The 19763-nt window shown below is 41.1% G+C and overlaps 1 protein-coding gene across 3 annotated transcripts in view; it reads right to left on the reverse strand.

Moving 5' to 3' along the window:
- MRAP2 (melanocortin 2 receptor accessory protein 2) overlaps nt 1–19763 on the reverse strand; it is a 46824-nt gene that overhangs the window by 8081 nt on the left and 18980 nt on the right. For all 3 annotated transcript variants that reach the window (XM_057527992.1, XM_057527993.1, XM_057527994.1), the window contains exon 3: nt 4592–4691. In XM_057527992.1, the coding sequence (XP_057383975.1) occupies nt 4592–4691 (100 nt within the window). The remainder of the gene's footprint in view (nt 1–4591; nt 4692–19763) is intronic.

The raw sequence follows: 19763 nt of genomic DNA on the forward strand, positions 1-19763 counted from the left end.
GGCAGTGACTCTAGAATTGAAGTTCTTATGCTAATATGATCCCAAGTTGGAAACTTCAGGGAAGAAGCCTATCTGTCATCCCTGTATCTTACTCCTTTCAAGGGAATGCTTGTACTCTTCCCATGTGTCAGCAATGATGGATGAGCTCCTAGGGAGACGCTCAGCCTGCCCGGGACGCCTCCACGGAGGAAGAGATAGAACTGAGTGGTAGATTCAACACTAGTCCATTTTGAGCTTGCAGACCTGATTGGGGATCTTAACCAGAATGTCGGAGTCATATTCCAAAAAGATACTTACTGCCTGATATCCTACTTGAGGAAGTTCTTTGCGACCAACTGCCCAGAGAGCCTGTTATATAAAGCAGTCAGGATTCAGACATCCTTCCGAGCCATCACCAAGATTCTCTACTTAGTCTCCTTCCTAAAATCATCTTACTCTTTCACTGAGAGACACACCCAAGGTGAAGCTAGGGTAGAAGGAAGCCACACTTTGGCATGTGTAGCTCCAACGTGAATGCTTAGGGCCTGGCCTTCTCATGGGAGGATGGGTGTCCTCTCCTCCCTCCTGCTCCTTACCTGCACCCCTCAGCTCTCCCCAGGATTCCACCAGCCCCACGCAGGGGCGGACTGGCCTTCACTGAGAGCCGCCCGCTGTGAGCCCAGCGTGTACCAGCAGCTCCACAGGCATCAGCTCACTTAACCTTTACAGTACTCCTAGGAAGCAGATACTATTTTATTTTTACAAATGAGGAATCTCAAGCAGAGAGAGGTTAAGAATCTAGTAAACTGTTCCAGTACATCTGGAAATGTTTGACTCCAGAGCCCATGCTTGATCCAATATGTGATAAAAGAAAACAAATCTGATTGCTTGCTAATATCTTTGTTGTAATAGAAGAAGGAGATTTAAAATTACTGACATGAGATAATTTAATGTAGTGTTAATAACAGGAGCTTTAGAGTCAAAGGGACTTTAGTTTGAGGCCTGGCTCCAAAGGTTTTGTTTATTCTGTTTTGTTTTTTTAACCTGTGAATCGTCATATGAGTGGTTCAGCCTCATTTTTCTCATCTGTAAAGTGGGAAACTTTATAAGTTGAACACTTATAGAATTTACTTCATCTTTTTGTGAGGACTTGGTGAGATTATACATATGAAATCATCAGCAGACCCTGGCATGTGGCAAATGTTAAAAAACTGCTTTTATTATTAGTCTCTATGATTTGTCATTCTTTCCTCCATGCCTAATTATCATTATCACAGACACACTTAAAATTGATTGTTTTATATTAAAGTTGGCTGAATGGAAAAAATAATGTCTATTTTAGAAAAAATTCCTGCCAAATAAATGTCAAGTTTACTAAGATCTAAAATCCTTTTTAATTGCTCCATTTAGGGATTTTTTCCACATGTCCGTTTCTTTCAATTTGCTTATGATATACTACAGCCAAATGCCATGTCTTACACTGCCTCAGACTCAAGAAAACATTTAAAATGTGGTTATTTTTTGTACTAAAAATAAAAAAAGGTTAGACTTTCTCCTTAGCCTCATTAAAAGCATGTAGAGTTACAATGACCCCTGTTCTTTGAGATGACTCAGAATCGCCATCAAGAGAGAAACCATCTACTAGAAGGATGAACTGCCTATTGGAAGACTGGAAATTCAAGTCTCAGCTACCCAGGGTCAATGTGAAATGTTAAGGAAATGTATGTCAGTGTTCTCCAGAGAAACAGAACCGACAGGGTGTGTGTGTGTATGTATGTATTTCTATATCTATCTATCTATCTATCTATCTATCTATCTATCTATCCATCCATCCATCCATCCATCCGGGGTAGGGTAGGGGGACATATTTATTTTAATGAATTGGGTCATGTGATGGTGGAGGCTGGCAAGTCCAAAATCTGTAGGGTAGGCTGGCAGGCTGGAGACCCAGGGAAGAGTTTGAAGGCAGGCCTCTGCCAGAATTCCTTTTTGCTCAAGGGAGGTCCATCTGTTTCTAGGAGAGCCTTCCAGTGATTGGATGAGGCCCACCCACATTATGGAGGATGATCAGTTTCATTTAGAAATGGTATCTCATCTAAAAAAAAACCTTCACAGAAACATCTAGAATAATGTTTGACTAAATACCTGGGTGCCATGGCCTAGACAAATTGACAAATAAAATTAATCATTACAGGAAGTCATGTTCCCTTTTGGGCTAGGGTGTTCCCATCTGTAAAATCACCTGCATCCTACATCAAACAAATAGATCTCAATAGCCTTGCAAAAATCCATCTGTCCCTCTGAGGAGAAGGAAGATAAAGGGGGTTATTATTCCCTGGCCACTCTACAAGATGTACCCTAATCTGAGTTTGTCCTTGGCTTCTCTTACTACTGCTGTAATCCACACCATATTTTTAAATTTGCTGGACCAATAAAATGAGGCAGAGGCATGTTCAGATGTTTATGAGAACAAGGAGATAGAAAAGGGAAAGTTCATATTTTTTTAGTGGCTTTTTAGTGGCTACTATAGAGATTCTCAACCATGCATCTCCATAGGCTTCAATAAAATGATCTTTTCTTTTCATTTAACATGATTTTACATTTTTTTCCAGACCTTAATGTCTGAAAATAGGTGCGTGATGGGCTGAACTGTTCCCTCTACCTATAACTAGTTGATATAGTTCAACTGCAGGCTGAAGACTGAACAGCAGATGCCGCAGACTGTGTGATGAGACACAACGATGAGAAAGCCGCTGCCAGGCTGTGAGGATGAAGGGAGATACCAATGGAAATGTGAGGATTTGTGCTCCGTTTCTTCCACTTACTCTCTCAGGTCACTCTCTACCCGTCCCCATCCTGCTCTGTGCCCCAGGAAACTGACCTTTGATGGAGGCTCTGGTCGCTGGTTGTGGTGGGGGTTTCACCAGTGGGGAGCAATGGTAAGAAAGGGGTAGGAGAGGGGAAGAAAGGTCTGGATATTTATTGGAGGCTCCCTCCCTGAGAGGTCACACTGGACTAACTGTGTCCCTCCACCTGGGTCATTGCTCCTCTCAGCCAGCCTCTCTGCAGGACTCCTGGTTGCCAATCAGGACCCCCTTCAGATCTAGTGCATCTACTCCTCAGTGTTCTGAGCCCTGGCATCCTGCACTATCCTGGGGGCCGCCCTCTTCCCGGGCCACAACTTGTGACTAGTCCCTTTATTAAAAGCTCTTCTATATATCCAGGCAAAACTCTAATTCAAAAAGATACATGCACCCCTATGTTCATAGCAACACTGTTCACAATAGCCAAGACATGGAAACAACCTAAATGTCCATCAACAGATGAATGGATAAAGAAGATGTGGTACATATATACAATGGAATACTATTCAGCCATAAAAAAGAATGAAATAATGCCATTTGCAACAACATGGATGGACGTAAAGATTATCATACTAAGTGAAGTAAGTCAGAAAGAGAAAGACAAATACCATATGATATCACTTATATGTGGAATCTAAAGTATGACACAAATAAACCTATCTACAGAACAGAAACTGACTCACAGACATAGAGATACGACTTGTGGTTGCCAAGAGTCGGGGAGGGATGGGCTGAGAGTTTTAGGTTAGTAGATGCAAACTATTACATATAGGTTGGATAAACAACAAGGTCCTACTGTATAGCACAGGGAACTATATTCAATATCCTGGGATAAACCATTATGGAAAAGAATATTAAAAAAATGGATATATGTGTATAGCTGAGTCACTTTGCTGTACAGCAGAAATTAACACAACATTGTAAATCAACTATACTTCAATAAAAAAATAAATTAAAAAAAAAGCTCTTCTAATTATCTAATTTGAGTGTGCTATCTGTTGCTTGCTGGGATTGACTGATAAGGTATCCAACATAAGTTATTATTTTTCCCTTTTTTGCAAGAGTTGGGATAAAAGAAAACCCTCTAAAACATTTCTGAGTGTTTTGCAAACCATAACTGACCAAATACATTGTGACATTACTCAGCGTTCTTTAAGCATCCATGTAATCATTTCCTCCATAAATTCAAAGCCCAACATGGATGTTCTTTACCACGCCATGAAAATTATATAATCCTTAATGTTTCTGTTTTATTTTGTTTCAAGGAAACTTAATGCTGAATTCAGTGACTATCGTTAATAATTAATTCAGTCGTGTATCCAGTAACAACTATTTCTCTGTTCCTCAAAACGTTTTCTAAGCTAGTTTTCATCCTATTTTTGCTATTGTCTTTTTTCACTGTTTTCAGTCTGGCGAGTCATCTAAATTCTTTTGGGAATGAGGAGAAAATACATCCCAATTAATAATCCTTTCAAAATAAAAATTGAGGCTGGATCAGCAGTTAGACTACTGGAAAGGGCCAAGAAACCCAGGTGCACAAGGGTTCACTTGAAAATGAGCCCCAGAGGCAAGAGGCCAAGTACCAGGAGGAAGGCAGGTCCCACACAACAGGCACTGGGTCCAGACAGCACATCCATAACCAGGCCCATCTTTCCACCCACTGGAAGCAACCCCAGCCCCGGATCCTATTTCTGTTTCTTCTGGTCCCTGTGGAGTTTAACGGACATTTAGCAACAGCCCAAACTTACTCTTGGTGTGGGGCTCCTGTCTTGGTCAGCAGAGTCAGCACAAAAAACATGAAAATCACAAAGACCGCGAGGCCAACCCAAAATCCAATCACAATGGAATCTGCAAGACAGTTAATACTGGGATTAGTATTTCATAGCAGCATAAAACTTAAATAATTGAGGAACCTGTGCTTTTTGATACATGAAAAGAGAAAAGACGTCGACAATCTTCTGAGACAATCTTGACCCATCAGTCACCAGGAGACAGGAAAGATGTAGGGATGGGGGAAGAGTCTGCCTCCGGATTTCTGTCTCAGTTACCACTAAGAGATGTCAGCCCTCCAGACTCTTGGTTTCCACATCCCACTGGAGGAATCTGAGACAGAAAATGGGCTGTCTAGGTCCTCAAGATTCCACTGAAGTGTTTTGAGTTAGAAAATCCAATTTTTAGCAGAAACTGCAATATGAAGTTTAAAATGACTTCTGATTCAAACCAACCCAATTTTGTATTTTCACACATGCTCCTGCTGGCATAACTCAGCTCTTCATTACATCTTGCAGAGAACATACAAATGGCCTCCTGAGAGCTCTTCCTGCCTTCGGCCTTTCCCTGTGCCTCATCTCTGTACAAATCTGCTTTATCATAGCTCTGATAATATTGCTTTTTTATGAAAAACCCTTCAACAAAAACAGACCTGACCTTTTTCAGATTAGAAGAGATTCCGTGTACAAAGAACTTGTACAACGTCTGGCATCTGAGAAAAAGGTAGCCCACATTTGCAGGCTATTATTGTTCAGATGATCATTTTCTCCCAGTTTACCCCTACTTTAAAACTCATGTTTCCAAGTGGACTAGGGGACATTGTATCCCTGTACTTATCTGAACTCTTAGGCACAGCTTCCTAATACCCACACCTTTTCAGGGGCCCGTACCTTCACCAGCTGGAACAACTGTCCCCAGGCTGGAGCTAATGACAGTCTATCTATCCTTCAAAGCCCATTCCTTACACCATCTCCTTCACAAAGCCTAATCTCCCCAACTGATGTACTTGCTCCCTCCTGTGAACCCCATGACATTTTTGTCTGTGCTTCTCTACATGGGTCTCTCCTTGATCCTATCATGGGTAATAGTCACTAGCGTATGTCTCTCGGATGGGGATGAGCCCAGGCTGTCTACCAGAACCTGGTACATTCCTAATAGGGTCTTAAGTCTGGGAGAGGCAACAGAGTTGAATTATTATTATTATTTTTAAAATTATTTATTTATTTATGGGTGTGTTGGGTCTTCGTTTCTGTGCGTGGGCTTTCTCCAGTTGCGGCGAGCGGGGACCACTCTTCATCGCGGTGCCGGGCCTTTCACTATCGCGGCCTCTCTTGTTGCGGAGCACAGGCTCCAGACGCGCAGGCTCAGTAGTTGTGGCTCACGGGCCCAGTTGCTCCGCGGCATGTGGGATCTTCCCAGACCAGGGCTCGAACCCGTGTCCCCTGCATTGGCAGGCAGACTCTCAACCACTGCACCACCAGGGAAGCCCCCAGAGTTGAATTATTTTACATTTTCTGGTCTATTCTAAGAAGTTTACCTATGTGGCAATACAATGAGGATACTTAGCAATTAAAAAAAAAAAAACGTGAACAGAACTTATATACTAAATGTGTTTAAATACAAAGCATTATTCTAACTAAATTATAAGTATATAGCACTCTAACATGAAGAAATCAGATTAGTAATTTACTTCACATAATTCATACTTTCATTCTACATATACTGTAGCCTAGAGGTTAACAACTTCTATTCAACAACATTTATTCAGCACTCTGGATGCAAAACTAATTTATCTTTCCCGGGGTTAAGAGTGCCAAAGAAACAGGAATTGTAGATTTTGCCTTACAATCTAATGGAAATGAGGCCTAAACAAGACATAAGGACAAGTACCAAAACAACGCATGTGCACAAGCGCAACATGTAACAATAGCATCTCAGTTATGGGGCCACAGACTGCGAAGCATCATTGTGCAGACAAACGACAGCTCAATACCCTACACTTCATCAACTGCCTGCATAGCAACAGCAAATTCTACAATGACCCACCAGAATTATAAAATCCTCAGTTGAGAATTTAATCTAGTCGTGTTGATTCATTTTCAACTCTGTTTACTAGGAAGGGGTTCTCATGAGGACAGCTTTCACACCGCCAGTGGTGGCTGGATCGCTATAAGTCCCCTAGTCCCCTATCCCAGAGTGCGCGGGGACAGAGGAGGGTGCCTTTGACCCAGCCTAGTCCCTTGTCCCCATCCTTCTAGTGACACAGGGAGCGGATCAAAAAGCAACAGTAACGTGGGACCCGGGAGGGTCTCAGCCCTCAGCAAAGTCATGAGGGAACAGAGTGGGAATGAGGAGAGCTTTGGTTAGAATTTGAAAATCCCCATGATCCAATGGCATTTTCAGATGTTTTCTTGATAATGTGGTATCCACGTTTCTCATCACAGTATGCTGTAAGCAGCTTTGCTTATTCACATTCTTCTCCAAAGGAAATTCTGCTTCCTCAGATTATTTCCATTAATTCTCCTCCACCTCATCCTCTGTCACATGGCCCAATCCCAGGGCACTTTCTCACCCTGAGCCCCCTTCAGAGAATATCAGAGATCTCCATCTCATCCCAGGAATAACCAAACTCTCTTGAAGTTTTATTTATATGCCAAGTTTCACGGACGTTGAGTATTGCAGTAAAAGGAGGAATGCACAGCCTCTGGTCTTCCCCAAAGCACCCTTTCTTGGAAGGAAGTCAGAAGAGAGGTTTACATAGAGTGAGTGAGGCTCCAAGGAGCCCAGTTCATTAAGGAAGCCAAGAAAGCCTTCCACAGGGGGTTCTAATAGAGCCGAACAGCTACTTCTGTCCTGTCTAGAGACTGAGCTACTTGGAGAACATTATAGTAAGAGGGTAGAGCAAATTGCCCAGAGGAATTCCAAATAGGATGTGTCACAATAAAATGACTTTCCCTTAGCCTGACCTCTAATGAATGGAATGAAACAGAGCTGAAAGCTGAAAGCTGCACGGTTTTCACTGGTATGATCTGTTTCTCCATGTTTTCCACCATAGGGGAGGACGAGAGCAACTATCCCATCCCTTTTCCCCTCCCCTCCACCCCTCACACCAGGCAGAATGGCCATCATCAAAAAGTCTACAAACAATACATACTGGAGAGGATGTGGAGAAAAGGGAACCCTCCTACACTGTTGGTGGGAATGTAAATTAGTGCAGCCACTATGGAGAACAGTATGGAACCAAAAATAGAATCACCATATGATCCACTAATCCCACTCCTGGGCATATATCCAGAGAAAACCATGGTTCGAAAGGATACGTGCACCCCAATGTTCACTGCATCGCTTTTTACGATAGCCAAGACGTGGAAGCAACCTAAATGTCCATCGACAGAGGGATGGATAAAGAAGATGTGGTATATATATATATACAATGGAATACTACTCAGCCATAAAAAAAAGAATGAAATAATGCCATTTGCAGCACCATGGATGGACCTAGAGATGATCATATTAAGTGAAGTAAGTCAGAGAAAAACAAATATGACATGATATCACTTACATGTGGAATCTAAAGTAATGATACAAATGAACTTATTTACAAAACAGAAACAGACTCACAGACTTAGAAAACAAAATTATGGTTACCAAAGGGGAAAGGATGGGGGGAGGGATAAATTGGGAGTTTGTGATTAACATATACACACTACTATATATAAAATAGACAACCAACAAGGACCTACTGTATAGCACAGGGAACTCTGCTCAATATCTTGTAATAACCTAAATGGGAAAAGATTTTGAAAAAGAATAGATATATGTATATGTATAACTGAATCAGTTTGCTGTACACCTGAAACTAACACAACATTGTAAATCAACTATAGTCCAATATAAAATAAATTTTTTATTTAATTAATTAATTTATTTATTTATTATTTTTTCTAAATTTTTGGCTGCAGCATGCAGCATGTGGGATGTTAGCTCCCTGACCAGGGATTGAACCCACGCCCCCTGTATTGGAAGGTGGAGCCTTAACCACTGGACTGTCAGGGAAGTCCCTAAAATAAAATTAAAAAAAAAAAAAAAAGAATAAATTGTGACCTTTCCATCTCGTGGTTGTATGAAAAATGAGGGTTAATGCTTTATTTGAAAGAGAGGGTTCAGGACACCAGAGCCAGCACTGTCTTCACACCACTTCTGGTTCCTACAGTGTTAGGGTTAGTTCTGTGGTATGAATTCCTGGCAAGGAGCCGACAGTGGCGTTCTAGTATTTGTCTCTACTGTGCTCCCGATCACACGTCTTACTCCAAGCCTTCACTAGCTCTAGCTCTGTTTCCTATCTTGATGAGCCAGCTTCCTGCTGACTCATCCATGCATGTATCTGGCATTATCTGCAAGTTGGCACATGACAAAAGTACAGACTGGCCACCACTGATGACTCAGAATCAGAGGATGCTCCTTCAGTCTCATCTCCACACAGCTGCCAGAGCGGTCCTGCTAAAATGTAAACTCATCGACTCACAGGCTTTTGCTTCTGCTTTTCTAAAAAACCATGTCTCACCTAGCCAAGCCCTTCATAAATGCCCCATTTCTTTCCCTCCCTAAATTTATAACACAATTCTTGAGAGATCTGTCTGTACATACTGTCTCCAGTTCCTCTCCTCTCATTTTTTTTTGAACCAATTCTAGCAGTTTTTACTCCTAACACTCCACTGAAACTGCTTTTAAGGTCATTGCCAGTAATTTCTACACTGTAAATCCAAGAATCAAGTCTCAGCCCTCAACTTACTTGACCATAATAGCAGCATGTGACACATTCCATGGTCTCATCTTTGAAACCCTTCCTTCACTTGGCCTCCAGGAAACCACAATCACACAATTTTCTTCTTACCTTTCTATAAATTCCATTCAGGCTCCTTTGCTGCTTTCTTCTGAACATCCCCCAATTTCTAAATGCTAGTGTGTCCCAGGGCTCAATTCTGGGACCTCTTTAGTTTTCTAATCAATACTCATTCAACCAGCCTCTTGGGTTTGAACATGCTGATGACTCTCAAATTTAAACCTTCACTGTACACCTACCTCTCCCCTCATGTCCTCTTGGAGGTCTGAAGGGGCTCAATTGAACAAGTCCAAAAGTGAGCTGATGGTGCTGTTTCTCCCAGTCTTCCCCATCTCAGTCAATGGCAATTCATCCTGCCGGTTACCCAGATCACAAGTTTCAAATCATCCTTGGCCCTTCTCTTTCTCTTGCACCCTACTGCCAATTGCTATACCCTACTGCCAATCCATTGACAAATCCTGTCAGATCTATCTTCAAAAAGATCCAGAGTATATGTACTTCTTACCACTCCACTGCCCCCACCATGGTCCAAGTCACCTCAGCAGCTGCCTGGATTTCTGCAATAGCCCCCTGCCTGGTCTCTGCTTCCAATCTCATCCCCTTCCTTCCCCAGCTGCAGAGTGATCTTACTGAAACCCAAGCTAGGTACCACGTTTCTGCTCCAAACCCTCAAATGACTTCTCAGAGAAAATGTCATAAGTCATAAGTCCTTAGCTTGACCTCTAAGGCCCCAGTGCCCTCTTCCCCATCACCTGACTTTGTCTCCTGATGTTCTGCCTCTTATTCACCCCTCTGGCACCAGGCTGACCTCCTCATTGTTCCTTGTGTGTTCCATTTTGTTCTTGCCATGGAGCACTTTCTGGAATGTTCTTCCCAAGGTATCTTATAGCTCAATCTCTCACTTCCTTCAGGTCTTTTATCATATTTCTCCTTCTCAGGAAGGTCTTCCATGGCCATTCTAGCTATACTTTCACCTCGACTCTCCACATCTCCTTTCCCTACTTTATCTTTTATCACCATCTGGCATAGTTCGTCTATTTAACTTACTTATTATCTCTCTCTCCCAGTAAAATGCAAGATCCATAAGAGAAAGTGTTTTGTCTTTTCTGTTCACTGTTGTATCTCCAGTGCTTAAAATAGTGCTGCAGATAACAGGTACTCAACAAATACGTGCAGAATGAATGAATGAATGAATGTCCATTCTGCTGGTACCCAGTGTATGTCAGATATATGTCCACTTCTGATAGTTACAAGGTTTAATACCAGATCCAAAACTGAAGGCAAAAGGAGAATTTACAATGACCATCAGAGGTTGTTTCTCAGATGAAAGACCCTTTGGAGGTAGGAATCTTAATTTCAGCAGGCAGGAGAACTTAGTCTAACTAGAGATGTAGCTATTGCTGCTATGAAGATCCATTACAGGTAAAATAAATGAAGGTAATTGCTATGATCATTACTATCTTCATAAGTTCTTCCCATTGAAATGACTCGCTTTTATTCTTTTGAAACTGCACCTAACTGGCTTTGAATTTTGCTCAGCCAAACAAGGAGACACACTTGAAGGCCAGAATTACAGCATTTTAAAGTGGAAGAGACTATACCAAGGTACACAGTACATAGTTGACTTACTTTCCTGTATGTCTTGGGGTTTGTTCCTGAAGCTAAGGGCCTCTACTTTAATCAGATCTCTTAATCAAAACAGTAAGGACCCACCCAGGAATTTTTGTTTTTTCCTAATGGGAATGTTAAAACAAAAGCACACCTTATTAATGATATAGTAAGTAAAGTAAGTATGTAGTGTATCATACTTCTCCCCACATTTTGCAGGAATTTTTTCCAGCTATAATCATTTCTAAATGTAATATGCCCCAAAGAGATTTTCAACTGTTTCTGGAAATGCACCAACCAAAACTACAGCAGCAAGCTGTTTTCTCTGCCCCTTAAACTAAGAAAAAGAGACAGGAGCAAAATGACACAAAAATAAAATCTGTGTCACCAAGCTGTAAAAGCTTAGATTACAGGGAAATATATGGCAATTTGCCCAGTCATTTTGATTTCCACTAAAATTCTTAACAGCAAGTATCCTTACCTACAGATTTTCCCAGAAAATAACAGATTAAAGAATCAAAGTAAGTTAAAGGGGGTGATTTCACACCCTGACGGCAACAGCCCTCCATCAGATAATTGATGACAGCACATCCTAATGGATTCCATGTACTTTATTTATTTATTTTTTTACTTCCACAAAGAAGTACTGAGAAGACATCAATACAGGGATGAGCAAAAGCATTTAATTATTATTATTCACTTCAGGGGTAAAGGATATGTGGTTTAGTTAATGATTTTTAAGGAACAAAAATAGAAAGCTCTTGATCCAGGAAATTAGTAACTTTGAAGCCCTTTACAGTCCCATCGCTGGAGACCAGAGGGCAGGAACTAGCCAGGGTATCACTGCTCCTGTCCCTCTAATTGTCCAGCCAGATGCTCTGCCACAGCCATCAGCAATCACTAGCATCCATGCCCTCAGGACCTATACATGAAGCCCTGGCTCTTGTGGTCCTTCCTGCAATGAGGGAGTAGGAACAAAGGCTAAGCACTTAATTAGCTGGAATTGGGAGTTGACCACGATGGAGACTCAGGAGGCTCCTGAGCTCCTGTCCTCCCACAGACACACGGAATATACAGCTACATATGGAGCAATTCCCTCTGAAAGAGATCCAGAAACTAGCTGAGCAACTCCTACACATCTGACAAATGATTTCCTACTCACATCCAAATGAGTAGGAAAGGTAAGAGACACAACGGGGTGATTTCACACCCTGACGAGACACATTCTTGCCATTAACTCCACCCCCAGCACAGCAACAGAGCTATCTGAGGTAACCCCCAACTCCCACATTCTCCCTGAGGAAGGGTTTGGACCACACATCTAGAGCCCCACTGGAGGCAGTTCAAGATGGTGGTGTAGGAAGTTCCTGAATTCACCTCCTCCCACGGACACAACAAATCTACAACTACATAGGGAATACTTCCTTCTAAAAAAGACCTGAAAACTGGACAAACAGAGCCTCCACAGCAAAGGATAAAAAGACAGCACTGAGACAGTTAGGAGATGCAGAAACACAGTCTCACCAAAAAAAAAAATCTCCACCCTAGGTGCAGCGACCCACAGTTGGGAGGGATCTCAAAAATACAGAACTTTTCTCTAAGGAGTGAGGGGGTCTGTGCTCTATAGCAAGCACCCCAAATCTTAGATCCTGCATAGGAGAGACAAGCCCCCAAAATGCCTGGCTTTGAAAACCAATGGGGATTACGTCCGGGAAAAACATAGATCTGTAGGGAATGGAGAACCTGCTTTTTAAAGGGCTCACAGACTCCCTTGCCCCAGAATCCAGCACAGAAACACCCATTTGAAAAGCACCTGGACTATTCATGAAGGAGACCCATTAACTAATCTTCAAGCATCTGCTGGAAAGGCAGGAACCTGCTGGGACTCTTTCTGGTGATGGACACACTGGCAGATGCCATTCTTGTGATTTCATCCTACCTTGCTAACGCCAGCACTGGTGGGTGCCATTTTGGAAGTCTCCCTCTAACCTGCTAGTGCCAGTAGGTGTGCCCCACTGAGAGCTCCACCCACCCCGTGCCACAGCTGGGTTGGGCAAGACCCCTGCCCACCCCTGCACTGCAGCAGGCTGGCACATGCAGCCCATACAGGGGATGCCCCTTGAGTGCCCAGCTCTAGTGGCCAGGGCATCTGGGCCCCACAGGACTTCCTACACAAGGCCACTCCTTCAAGACTGGAGGAGGCAGCTTTTTGGCCCAATACACAGAAACAAACACAGAGAGTTACTCAAAATGAGGAGACAGAGGAATATGTCCCAAATGAAAGAACAAGACAAAACCTCAGAAAAAGACCTTAATGAAATGGAGATAAGCAATCCACCTGATAAAGAGTTCAAAGTAATGGTCATAAAGATGCTCACTGAACTTGGAAGAAGAATGGAGGAACACAGTAAGAGCTTAAACAAAGAAAGAGAAAATATAAGAAAGTACTAAACAGAAGTTAAAGAGCTGAAGAATATAATAACTGAACTGAAAAATAAACTAGAGGGGTTCAACAGCAGACTGGATGAAGCAGAACAGACCAGGAAGACAAAGCAATGGAACTCACTAAGACACAGGAGCAAAAACAAAAAAAGAATTTTAAAAAGTAAAGATATCTCAAGGGACCTTTGGAACAATGTCAAGCAGAATAACATTCACATTATAGGGGTCCCAAAAGGAGGAGAAAGGGCCAGAAAGCTTATCTGAAGAAATATTAGCTGAAAACTTTCCTAGTCTGAAGAAGGAAATAGACATCCAGGTCCAGTAAGTCTAGAGAGTTCCAAATAAGATGAACCCAAAGAGATCCACACCAAGACACATCATAATTAAAATGATAAAAGGCAAAGATAAAGAGAGAATCTTAAAAGTAGCTAAAACAAAACAAAAAGCAAAAAAAACTTTACATATACAAGAGAAACTCCATAAGGCTATCAGTAAATTTTTCAGCAGAAACTTAGCAGGTGAAGGGAGTGGCATGACATATTCAAAGGGCTGAAAGGAAAAAATTCCAACCAAAAATTCTCTACCCGACAAGGTTATCATTCAGAATTGAAGAGATTAAGAGTTTCCCAGATAAGCAAAACCTAGAGGAGTTCATCACCATTAAACTGGACTTACAAAAAATGTTAAAGAGACTTCTTTAAGCTAAAAAGAAATGGCACTGATTAATAACATAAAAACATACCTCAGTGAAAATCTCACTAGAAAAGGTAAATCAATAGTAAAGGTAATAGATCAATCACTTATAAAGCAAGAATCAAGATTAAAAGACAAAAAATTAACTAAAACTAAAATAATTAGTTAAAATATGCATAAAATAAAAAATGTAAAAGATGTCATCAAAAATATAAAACATGAGGGAGGGAGTAAAAATAAAAAGTAACCTTCTGGAATGTGTTCAAATTTAAGTTGTTATCAACCTAAAACAGACCATTATATGCATAGGGTGTCATATGTAAACCACGGTAGCCACAAACAAAAACTTATAGTAAATACACAAAAGAAAGAGGAATTAACCTAAACATAACACTAAAGACAGCCATGAAACCACAAGGGAAGAGAGAAAGAGAAAAAGAAACAGAGAGGAACTACAAAAACAATCAGAAAATAATTAACAAAATGGCAATAAGTACATATCTATCAGTAATTACTTTAAACGTAAGTGGACTTAATTGTCCAATCAAAAGACACAGAGTGACTGAATGGATAAAAAAACAAGACCCATCTGGATGCTGTCTACAAGAGATCCACTTCAGAAGTAAGGACACACACAAATTAAAAGTGAAAGGATGGGGAAAGATAGTCCATGCAAATGGAAACTAAAAGAAAGCTGGTGTAGCTATACTCGTATCATACAAAATAGACTTTAAAACAAAGAATGTAATAAAAGACAAAGAGGATATATATATATAATGATAAAGGGGTCAATGCAGCAAGAAGATATAACACCTAAAAAATACATATGCACCCAATATAGGAGCTCCACAATACATAAAGCAAATATTAACAGGCCTAAGGAGCGAAATTAACAGCAACAAGCTAACAGTAGGGGACTTTAACACCCCACTTACATCAATGGATACATCATTCAAACAGAAAATCAATAAAGAAACATTGGGCTTAAACGACACATTAAAGCAGACAGACTGATTTCAAAATATACTACAAAGCTATAGTATCACAACAGTATGATATTGGCATAAAAACAGACACACAGATCAATGAAGAAAAGAGAGAGCCCAGAAACAAACCCACATATATATGGACAATTAATCTATGACAGTGGAGCCAAGGACATAGTATGGGGAAAGGACAGTCTCTTCAATAAATGGTGTTGGGAAAACTGGACAGCCACATGCAAAAGAATGAAACTAGATCACTCTTTTACACTATACACAAAAATTAACTCAAAATGGATTAAAGGCTTGAATATAAGACCTGAAACCATAAAATTTCTAGAAGAAAACATAGGTGGTAACCTTATTGACCTCATTCTTAGTGATTTTTTAGAGATCTGACTCCAAAGGCCAGGGAAACAAAAGCAAAAATAAATAAATGGGACTACATCAAACTAAAAAGCTTCTGCACAGTGAAGGAAACCATCATCAAAACAAAAAGGCAGCCTACTGAATGGGAGAAATCTGTAAATCATATATGCAAAAGCAGTTAATATAAAAAATATAGAGAACACATACAACAACAAAAAACACACACAACTCTACTAAAAAATGGGCAGAGGATCTGAATAGACATCTTTCCAAAGAAGACATACAGATGGCCAAAAGGCACATGAAAAGATGTTCAATATCACTAACTATTAGAGAAATGTAAATCAAAACCACAATGAGATATCACCTTACAACTGTTAGAATGGCTCTCAAAAAGACAAGAAATAACAAGTGTTTGGGAGGATGAGAAGAAAAGGGAACACTTCAGCACTACTGGTAGGAATGTAAATTGGTGCAGCCACTATACAAAATAGTATGGAGATTCCTCAAAAAATTAAGATAGAACTACCGTATGATCCAACTATTCTACTTCTAGGTATTTACCTGAAGAATATGAAAACACTAATTTGCAAAGATATATAAACACCTACGTTTATTGCAGCGTTATTTTTAAAATTTAATTTTATTTATTTTTTTATACAGCAGGTTCTTATTAGTTATCCATTTTATACATATTGGTGTATATATGTCAATCCCAATCTCCCAATTCATCCCACCTTTCCCCCCGCCCCGCCCTGCCACTTTCCCCCCTTGGCTCTTTCAGATTTTTCATCATTAGTGTATAGGAATGCAAGAGATTACTGTGCATTAATTTTGTATCCTGCAACTTTACCAAATTCACTGATTAGCTCTAGTAGTTTTCTAGTGGCATCTTTAGGATTCTCTATGTATGGTATCATGTCATCTGCAAACAGTGACAGTTTTACTTCTTCTTTTCCAATTTGGATTCCTTTTATTTCTTTTTCTTCTCTGACTGCCGTGGCTAGGACTTCCAAAACTTTGTTGAATAATAGTGATGAGAGTGGACATGCTTGTCTTGTTCCTGATCTTAGAGGAAATGCTTTCAGTTTTTCACCATTGAGAATAATGTTTGCTGTGGGTTTGTCATATATGGCTTTTAATATGTTGAGGTAGTTTCCCTCTTTGCCCACTTTCTGGAGAGTTTTTGTCATAAATGGGTGTTGAATTTTGTCAAAAGCTTTTTCTGCATCTATTGAGATGATCATATGGTTTTTCTTCTTCAATTTGTTAATATGGTATATCACATTGATTGATTTGTGTATATTGAAGAATCCTTGCATCCCTGGGATAAATCCTACTTGATCATGGTGTATGATCCTTTAATGTGTTGCTGGATTCTGTTTGCTAGTATTTTGTTGAGGATTTTTGCATCTATATTCATCAGTGATATTCTGTAATTTTCTTTTTTTGTAGTATCTTGGTCTGGTTTTGGTATCAGGGTGATGGTGGCCTCATAGAATGAGTTTGGGAGTGTTCCTTCCTCTGCAATTTGATTTCTCCAATGAATCTGAATGAGATCCTTGCCAGGGAGAGTTATCTTGGTTGTAGGTTCTTCCCTTTCATCGCTTTAAATATGTCATGCCACTCCCTTTTGGCTTGTAGAGTTTCTGCTGAGAAATCAGGTGTTAACCTTATGGGAGTTCCCTTGTATGTTTTTTGTCATTTTTCCCTTGCTGCTTTCAATAATTTTTCTCTGTTTTTAATTTTTGCCACATTGATTACTATGTGTCTTGGCGTGTTTCTCCTTGGGTTTATCCTGTGTGGGACTCTCTGTGCTTCCTGGACTTGGGTGGCTATCTCCTTTCCCAGGTTAGGGAAGTTTTTGACTATAATCTCTTCAAATATTTTCTTGGGTCCTTTCTCTCTCTCTTCTCCTTCTGGGACCCCTATAATGCAAATGTTGTTGCATTTAATGTTGTCCCAGAGGTCTCTTAGGCTGTCTTCATTTCTTTTCATTCTTTTTTCTTTATTCTCTTCTGCAGCAGTGAATTCCACTATTCTGTCTTCCAGGTCACTTATCTGTTCTTCTGCCTCAGTTATTCTGCTATTGATTCCTTCTAGTGTAGTTTTCATTTCAGTTATTGTATAGTTCATCTCTGTTTGTTTGTTCTTTAATTCTTCTAGGTCTTTGTTAAACATTTCTTGCATCTTCTCGATCTTTGCCTCCATTCTTTTTCCGAGGTCCTGGATCATCTTCACTATCATTATTTGGAATTCTTTTTCTGGAAGGTTGCGTATCACTGCTTCATTTAGTTGTTTTTCTGGGGTTTTATCTTGTACCTTCATCTGGTACATAGCCCTCTGTCTTTTCATCTTTTCTTTCTGTGAATGTGGTTTTTGTTCCACAGGCTGTAGGATTGTAGTTCTTGCTTCTGCTGTCTGCCGTCTGGTGGATTAGGCTATCTAAGAAGCTTGTGCAAGTTTCCTGATGGGAGGGACTGGTGGTGGGTAGAGCTGGCTGTTGCTCTGGTGAGCTCAGTAAAACTTTAATCCACTTGTCTGCTGATGGGTGGGGCTGGGTTCCCTCCCTGTTGGTTGTTTGGCCTGAGGCGACCCAACACTGGAGCCTACCTGGGCTCTTTGGTGGGGCTAATGGCGGACTCTGGGAGCACTCATGCCAAGGAATACTTCCCAGAACTTCTGCTGCCTGTGTCCTTGTCCTCATGGTGAGCTGCAGCCACCCCCCGCCTCTGCAGGAGACCCCCCAAAACTAGCAGGTAGGTCTGGTTCAGTCTCTATGGGGTCACTGCTCCTTCCCCTGGGTCCCAATGAACACACTACTTTGTGTGTGCCCTCCAAGAGTGGAGTCTCTGTTTCCCCCAGTCCTGTTGAAGTCCTGCAGTCAAATCCCGCTAGCCTTCAAAGTCTGATTCTCTAGGAATTCCTCCTCCCGTTGCCAGACACCCAGGTTGGGAAGCCTGACGTGGGGCTCAGAACCTTCACTCCAGTGGGTGGACTTCTGAGGTATAAGTGTTCTCCAGTTTGTGAGTCACCCACCCAGCAGTTATGGGATTTGATTTTATTGTGATTGCGCCCCTCCTACCATCTCATTGTGGTTTCCCCTTTGTCTTTGGATGTGGGGTATCTTTTTTGGTGAGTTCCAGCATCTTCCTGTCGATGACTGTTCAGCAGTTAGTTGTGATTCCGGTGCTCTCACAAGACGGAATGAGAGCACATCCTTCTACTCTGCCACCTTGAACCAATCCACAGCATTATTTATAATAGCCAAGATTTGGAAACAACCTAAGTGTCCATCAATGGATGAATGGATAAAGAAGATGGTGCACACACACACACACAGAGAAAATGGAATATTACTCAGTCATAAAAAAGAATGCAATGCTGCCATTTGAGACAATATAGACAGACCTTGAGGGTATTATGTTAAGTGAAATACATAGACACAGAAAGACAAATACTGTATAATTTCACTCATATGTGGAATCTAAAACAAACAAACAAAACAAACAAAAAATTGATAGACACAGAGGACAGATCAGTGGTTATCAGAGGCGAGGGGAGTTAGGGGACAGGTGAAATGGGTAAAAGGGGTCAACTATATGGTGATGGTGGATAACTAGACCTTTGGTGATGATCACTTTGTAGTGTACACAGATGTTAAAATATAATTTTGTACACCTGAAACTTACATAATGTTATATACTGATTTTACCTCAATTAAAAAAAAAAAAAAAGACTCCCACTAGAGAGACAAGCCTCCTAAACATCTAGCTCTGAAAGCAGACAGGGCTTCTGTCCATGAGAATCCAAGGTTACAGCAAACAAAGGAGCAGTTCTTCATGAGCGTGCACATGACTATCTCCCCAGGGCTCAGTGCAGGGGAGCAGGCAAAAACACCCATTTCCCAGTCTTTCTCTGAAAGGAGTTTATCTGCTTACTTTAGAAGATGATGCCTGAGGGCCAGACTTCTAAATTATCAGGCATCTAGGGGCCAGCTTTGATCCTTCCCAGGGACCAGTGAAGCCAACACTGCCTTCTCCCTCTAGCCCACTCCAATAATAAAAAACCAAGTTGTCAGTATCTCCCTGGAAGGAGCTTTTATACAAGTCTGGCGCCCCAGCTTTTGCAGCTGCTGCCCAAGGGACTGCCTGATATCCTAGCTCTGATAGCCATGAGTCCCACAGGACTGTAGTTCTTAAAAAGCCTGAG

This window comes from Balaenoptera acutorostrata, chromosome 14, assembly GCF_949987535.1.
Source record: "Balaenoptera acutorostrata chromosome 14, mBalAcu1.1, whole genome shotgun sequence".
Taxonomy (NCBI): domain Eukaryota; kingdom Metazoa; phylum Chordata; class Mammalia; order Artiodactyla; family Balaenopteridae; genus Balaenoptera; species Balaenoptera acutorostrata.